The sequence below is a fragment of the Paramisgurnus dabryanus genome, chromosome 23 (assembly GCF_030506205.2).
Source record: "Paramisgurnus dabryanus chromosome 23, PD_genome_1.1, whole genome shotgun sequence".
In the NCBI taxonomy this organism is placed as follows: domain Eukaryota; kingdom Metazoa; phylum Chordata; class Actinopteri; order Cypriniformes; family Cobitidae; genus Paramisgurnus; species Paramisgurnus dabryanus.
The window spans coordinates 17,385,362-17,393,288 of record NC_133359.1 but is presented as its reverse complement, the minus strand read 5'-3'; the positions used below and the strand labels follow the sequence as shown (position 1 = coordinate 17,393,288).

At 33.6% G+C, this 7,927-nt stretch overlaps 1 protein-coding gene across 2 annotated transcripts in view; it reads left to right on the top strand.

The window, feature by feature from the left end:
* Positions 1-5,847, top strand: part of ap3s2 (adaptor related protein complex 3 subunit sigma 2) — a 46,000-nt gene extending 40,153 nt beyond the window's left edge. Inside the window, exons 2-7 of one of the 2 annotated variants that reach the window (XM_073813385.1) lie at positions 396-519; positions 839-930; positions 1,213-1,324; positions 1,932-2,003; positions 4,570-4,677; positions 5,337-5,847. In XM_073813385.1, coding sequence (XP_073669486.1) covers positions 451-519; positions 839-930; positions 1,213-1,324; positions 1,932-2,003; positions 4,570-4,677; positions 5,337-5,462 — 579 coding nt within the window. In that variant the 5' untranslated portion in view covers positions 396-450 and the 3' untranslated portion in view covers positions 5,463-5,847. Of the gene's footprint in view, positions 1-348; positions 520-838; positions 931-1,212; positions 1,325-1,931; positions 2,004-4,569; positions 4,678-5,336 lie in introns of those variants that run through there. The other variant, XM_065292353.2, reaches the window with a different exon arrangement.
* The last annotated feature ends 2,080 nt before the right edge of the window (positions 5,848-7,927 follow it).

The window sequence follows — 7,927 nt, the reverse complement described above, 5'->3', positions numbered from 1 at the left end:
TAGTATAGTATAGTATAGTATAGTATAGTATAGTATAGTTTAGTATAGTATGGCATAGCAATTATACACCTGCACACACTAAACCGACCACAATGCAGTTACAGAAAACTCCTGCAGGCATTGTTTGTCTTTCAAATATAAAGTAATTTATTTAATACATTTAATAAATGTAATTTAGCTAAATTCGTAGCGAGGAAACAAAACAATAACAAATAATTGTTGTGCCTTAAAAGCACTGTACGTCGCTTTTGATAAAAAGCATCAGGCAAATACATAAATGTATTTATTTTTACATAATTAGATTTTAGAGACTTTTATAATGAAAAATATTATTGAGGCACGTGACATAGAAGTAGCGGATGTCGTTTCTCATTGACGAGGAAGAGGCTTCGCTAAAAAAATAAATCAGTTATATTCAACTGATAGCATAATAAATAAACAAAAAGAAGGATGATAAAGGCTATTCTCATTTTTAACAATCATGGGAAACCCAGGCTCATCAGATTCTACCAATATTTTGTAAGATCGTCTAACAAAAAAACACTTTAACTTCATCATGTTTTGCTATCGGAGCAGATCAGCTGCATATCAGCTGATGTGCTGTTGTAACTTCATTAAACATTTATAGCTTAACAGTTACTTTATAGACAGTATTATCTTTGCACGTTTCTACATAAATTATGTAAACAAGAAGCATGTCCTATAATGCTTTTTGGCTTATAATGTGTATTTATTTTATGTATGATACTATTATAACATTTATTTTCAAATAAATGTCATGCAGTGCTAATCTGCAGAGAAAAACAAGAACATTTCAGTCCATTTATAATCTTTTCAGGCAGAGGACATGCAGCAACAGATCATCAGGGAGACTTTTCATCTGGTGTCCAAAAGAGATGATAATGTCTGCAATTTTCTAGAGGGTGGAAGGTAAAGTCATATATGACCCCATAGTGTGATTTTTTTTACTGTTTTCTGCATTAAATTATCCTACATTATGTAAAGAATATTCTGTGAAAATATAACCTTGATATCTTTAATATTGACTAAGGTCATATAAAAAAAATTTAATCTGTGTGAAATCATTTATGATCCGAATTAGATTGAGATTTTATGTTCTGATTTTATATATTTTTTCAGTATCCAGGATTTTATAAAGCACGTTTTTTATATTTTTTATTGTAGTATTGAAGTATTTCTTTCCTATTTTAGTTTGATTGGAGGCTCAGACTACAAGCTGATCTATAGACACTACGCCACACTGTATTTTGTATTTTGTGTGGACTCATCAGAGAGTGAGCTGGGGATTTTAGATCTCATACAGGTACACATACCACCATACTATTAATCATACAGTATGCCACTCATTTACAGACACAAAATAGAAGTGTAGTATTTTGTAAAAATTTTTCTTCTATCCTCTTAAACACGTACCTGGAGGGTGAACAAGATTTTGGAAGTGTCAGAAATCAGAAACACAAGGGACTGTTTTTTCACGTTTACAAATACTGCTTAATTTACAGATCAACAAGAACAAAATCTTAAACATTTTAGTTTTATGATGTATTCATTATTTTGTTTGGAGTATCGTGTAAATATGGTAAATTAATGATGTTTCCTCAGTGGAATTGTCATATTACATTTACATTTATGCATTTGTCAGATGCTTTTACGTAAAGTGTATTACAGTGCATTTCAAGCTATACTTTTTATCAGTATGTGTGTTTCTTAGGAATCGAATCTGTCATCTTTGTGTAGCTAGTGCAATGTTTGCCAATATATTAGATTTAATCATCGCTGTACTATAATAGCGTTGTTTTGTAAAAGTAAATGGAAATGAGCTTTTTCTGTATCTGTAATCTAAAAACAGTTATGTGATTCTGTTTAGCCTATAAAAGGTTAATTTATCCTGTTTAATTTCTCATTCGCAGGTCTTTGTAGAAACCCTGGACAAATGCTTTGAAAATGTTTGTGAGCTGGACTTAATCTTTCACATGGATAAGGTCAGATTTCACATCATACCCATTTACTAAATGTTAAAGGCACAATATGTAGGATTTCACCACTAGGGGTCGCATTTTCAAAACAATAACAAAGGCAAAGCTCAAAGGAAACACCACTGTTTTTCAATATTTTACTATGTTCTTACCTCAACTTAGATGAATTAATACATACCTTTCTTTTTTCAAAGGGTGCACTTAATCTTTGTACAGCGCGTCGTGAATGCGTTAGCATTTAGCCTAGCGCCATTCATTCCTTAGGATCCAAACAGGGATGAATTTAGAAGCCACCAAACCACTGATCTATATAAAAGACTGGATTGCGCATAGAACGGTAATGTAAAAGCGAGAGGTTAAGCCATCGGAGAGTTTGAGTGGCCATCTTGATATGCCCAACCGTCATTTGACTTACATTCAAAACCATGATCTAAATTCACCCGGTTTACAGCGTATCAGTCACACAAGATTACGTTTTAGGATATGTGTACATAAATGAATTGTTATTTCTCATGTTATTTGCAATGTTTATGTTAAAATCGGGCAGGATAAGAGATTTATAGAAAAACGTTAAGGTGAGTGTCTGCTGCATTCGGTTTTTAATGACACAGGTGTAAATAAAGTTTTATGACATTGAAAGCCTACACGATCAGTGTTACTTCTCTAAATAAAAACTTATATTCTATGGCTTTTTATAAGCACATCGGCATTGAAATTCTGTGTTTTTTTTTATATTGCTGCATCAAATGTAAGTTTAACCATGTTTTCTTAACAGTTTCAAAATACGCGTTTACATTGTTAATGCATTTTACTGTACGAACAAAACAATACTTTATAACATGACATAATTACAAAACCTAAAGATAATTATTGCATTCACATACGGTACTTAAAGCATGATTTTTTATTTAGATTTGAACACGTTTGTGATTAATAATACAGATGCTGCGTTCTGTCCGCTGAGCTGATAGAGTAATAAAGATTAATGTATAGTAACTCACTGTTTAAAGAGTAAAATGTACAACTTTAAATAAATGACTATGTACATGATTATGACATTTGCGTTGTAATAATAATAAACAGTGAGACTTCGGATAAAGTAGTGTTTGTCATTTAAATCTCATAACTTCTATTTATTTAATAGAATGTTTGGACATACCAATATGGCGGCACGCTGGCTTCACAATTGTGACGTCATGTGCAATCCAGTCATTTATATAGACCAGTGCACCAAACGCTTCCATGTTTTCCCTATTTAAAGACTGTTACATGAGTAGTTACACGAGTAAGTATGGTGGCACAAAATAAAACGTGGCGATTTTTTTAAGCAGATAAACTATACTATATTGTATGGCGGAAGAGCACTTAGTTTGCAGCACTTCGACCTCGGGCGCAGTAATATTGACGGAACTTTGAGCGAGAGGGGGAGGAGTCAGGGAAAGTTCACTTTCTACATGAACTAGTTCAGTTCACAGTTCCAAAAATGAACTAATTTATAGTTCTCTTTTCCCATATTATTTTTTTTTACAAATTATTGCCATTATAGCCCATATAGAACCACAAACAGAAATTATTTTATCAGTTTTAACACTGAAGCTAAATGCGTCAGATATCATCTTCATATCCAACTTTAAATCCTTATCCAACCAGGGTTTACATTAGCATTGTCTTTTAATTTTTGTATTTGCTTGCACATACCTTGAAAGGCTAGCCGGGTGCTTCAAGGGGGTCGCACATCGGGCGAGAAGCGCTGCGAGGCGTCGCGTGTATGACAACTCGCAGGTATTGCACACCGCACGTGCACATTAAAAAGCGTCAGGTTAGTCAAAGTCTATTTCAAGATCCAGAATATGCGTTAGCAGCTTATGTTAATGATTTAGGACAAATATGATGTTATTTAATGTTAAACTATGTGAGTGGCGCCGGCAGGGATTTCAGCAACGTCCAGAGTCAGTGTTGTTTTGATGATGCATGCAGCCTTGAAACGCTGGTGTTGCCAGATTGGGTGTTTTTTCCGCTACACATTAAGGCCTGTTTAGAGGGTGTTTTAGTCGGGTTTTCGCCTGAAGACTCTATAGAAATCTGGCACCCTATTGAACGACGTTAAACTGAGAAGAGCGTGCCGTTCACAAGCACCAGAATGAACACAGTAACGTTCATCAGCGTTCGCCCAAAATATGAACGAGTTCATGAACTTTCGTTCAGTGAACTCGTTCAGGCACAACACTTGATAAAGGCCTTTTGTTAAAATTATGGCACCATTATAAAACTTAATATTGATCGAAGTGTGGTTATCTCATCAGTAATAATATTTTATGAGGGGACATATTAGGAAGTCCATGAATTTACAGTTAATACAGTAGACGGATTTTAGCTATATGTTTCAGGTTTGATAAAACACACCGGTGTGTCTTTTAAGGGTTAGATTGAGCACAGTTCGAGATGGCTGAACTGTTTTATTTATCATTTATCCATTAGGTTTCATACCCAAATATTAATGTTTTTATAGCGATGCAAAATTAGATTCTGATAGTCTTGAAGGTTTGCTTAAAGTGTTTGGTGAACCTTTCAGGTCCATTACATTCTCCAGGAAGTTGTCATGGGAGGGATGGTGCTGGAAACGAATATGAATGAAATAGTCGCACAGGTGGAGCTGCAAAACAAAATGGAGAAATCCGAGGTGAGTCCAGAGAAACCAGAAGTCACTACAGTATAAACAGCAGAGCCTGCGTATGTTTCGAGCACATGTTTTGTATAACAATTGTCTCATCATTAGATCATAATAAGAAAGTTTTATTCATTGAGATTTGTTATCAGTGGTTTATGGTCAGTGTGTTCCAGATAATCTAGACAATCAATAATGTTTGAGAACATTAGACACTATTCTACGTATAAAAGGGTCATAAAAACTATAAGGATTAAGGAAATGATGGCTAATACAATACATGCCACATAGCTAATGACGTCTGAAGAAAATTTTGGTAAGAGTTCAGATTTCATGCCCATACACTTTTCAAATAGCAATATCTGAGAAAATACAGAACTAGATGGTTTAAGTTTTAAACAACTGACAACCATAATATCACTTTTTTCAAATGCTGTTACTGGGGCACTACCCTTTTAAAAAGTACACATTTGTACCCAAAGAGTGCATATTAGTACTTACTGGTGCCTCACAGGTACATTTCTGTACCTAAATGTTACATATCAGGACCTTTATAAAGGGTCCTGTGCCAGTGATAGCTATTTCTAAAGCAAATTTACCATTAAATGCATTTAAATTTAACCCAATCTGGTATTCTGTACTGAATGTTGTTAATATTGTTGTTGTTTTTTAAGGGTGGATTGTCTGCAGCACCAGCGCGAGCAGTTTCGGCGGTGAAAAACATGAACCTTCCCGAAATACCCCGTAACATCAATATCGGGGACATCAATATAAAAGTGCCCAGTCTTTCTCCCTTTTAAGGCTTAATGTTACTGATCATTGCATTGTTGTTGGTGGACACTGACAGTCATTGTCTTAGATACTGTTTCCCTAATGCCATTTTTGGACTCATGACTGACCGTAGTCAACAGGATCCCTTTATCGCAGTTAAGTACACTAATGGGTCCGATTTATTAATTTCAAACTTTAGTTTACAGACAAAAAAGTTTTTTGATTGTTTTGTATTTAGTCTGTGATGTAGCAACATTCCATAAAACTGATTTATGTGTTAGGATTCATGCCAATAGTCCAACCACTGTTACTGTAAATGTTTGCAATAATTATTTATACTGCATGTTAAATCCATTAAAACTGTGTTTTTGTCAACTTGCCAGTCTTGTTCTAATTCAAAATTAAACATTTAAAGAGAATGTGGTGGTAACATTAAATAAAGTGATTAATCCATTAACATAAGATAGTTAACAATAAGCAATGTATTTTTACAGCATTTATTCATCTTTGTTAATACGAAATATATCTGTTCATTGTTTGTTTATCTATTAACAGATTAACTTTGGATAAAAAATAATAAATTAACTATATAAATGCTAAAGAAGTGCTGTTCACAGTTAATACAGTTTATTTAACTAATGTAGTTATTATAGTGAAACTTATTATAGTGTTATCAATATTTGTGATTCACTGCGTCGTGAGCAATTCATATGATAAAGATGACACGTAACCTCATATAAAAGGTTTAAGCTATATATAGCTACACATGGGTTTGAATAATCAGGTGACGGAAGATGTAATGGTTTCAGATGGAGGGAAAGGCCATACGTGAGTTAAGATAACTATTGGGTAATGTATTTTTATGGACTAATGGACAATTTAGAGAGGTTTAAACTTTATGATAGCAGGGACCCCCATATATGCGAGGGACCCCTTTCCTAAAATGTAATAAACATATTTTGTTTAAATGAATATTCAAACTGTTTAAGATAAATAGTAATTTTGATATTATAGAGACGTTAAATCGTTTACAAACTTAAATAATTGCTACACATTTTTGCTTGTCTTTTCTCTTGAAATTTTCTGTTGATCCCTTAGAAACTTCTTACCCTAGTTTAAAAACCCCTGTGCTATAGGGTTGCCATCCTATGGCTCTAGCAAAATGCTCAGCTGGTGAACAGTTAAAGGGAACATATAATGAAAATCTGACTTTTTCCATATTTTAAGTGCTATAATTGGGTCCCCATTGCTTGTATCAACCTAGAAAATGTAAAAAAGATCAACTCAGTAACTTAGTTTTTGTAAACCATTCTCTGCAAGCATGTGACAAGATAGGTCATTGAAATTTGGCTCCCCTTGTGATGTCAGAAGGGGATAATAACACCACTTAATCTGCACTATCCTTCTACCACAGCACTGGCATTTAGTGCAGAGATCAGCATATTTGCATTTAAAAGGACACATTTTTTGCTCACACCTACAAAGTGGCAAATTTAACATGCTATAATAAATTATATATATAGTATTTTGAGCTAAAACTTCACATATGTACTCTGGGGACACCAAAGACTTTATTTTATATCTTAAAAAAGTCTTGTGAAATGTCCCCTTTAAATAGAAGTAATTTAGAGTTATTATTATTATTTCGTAGATAAAATTTTGTATTCTTTTGATATGCTAAATGTTTATGCAGTCATTTCCTTAAATATTGGAACAGAGTCACCCTTTGTGTTATTTGAGCTGTTAACCAACACTTATTCCAGTTACAGTCATACTGTATAAATATTGGCCTCAAACTCTCATCTTTACTTAGAGAGTATTGTATCTAAATTGCACTTTCATATTATGCTAAATTTAATTATTTGATTGGTTCATCAGTTTAAAATTTCTACAGAAATGGAAGTCACTGCTAGTTTACAGCCCAGCCCTTGGTTTCTTGTTAGTGACGTATATTGCATGACTGGATGCATGAAAGAGAATAAAAAAGGAACAGAAAACAATGTTGCGTCATGCTCAACACTCACATAAAAGTTACTGTTTCATTGTTTGGTGGTGTTTCATTAAGATCTAAACATCAGAAATAGTTTAGACAGTCACTCCTTCACCTATAAATACAGTTTACTTAAAAATAGACATGATTAGTTTTTACCACGAGTTTTAATATCGAGTATATTTTGAATTTATAAGCCCTTCTGCATTTAATATACTTTTGTATATGAGAAGCCCCTTTACATAAAGAATAATAAATATAAGAAATTTGAATTTAGTAGCGGTCTCAACACCACAACTATAACAAAACAAGTTAACAATATTGTTGTCACTATCAGCAATATCTTTCTAGCTGATTCACAATAAAACCAATCAAAATCTATTTGAATCATGTGCATTCATTTTTTTCTATGGAGTTCATGAATAATACTGTAACCCTCACCAAGGTCGGTAGTGGCTCTATACAGTCGGGAGAATGAATGCCAGCGAGAGACAGATGACTGCG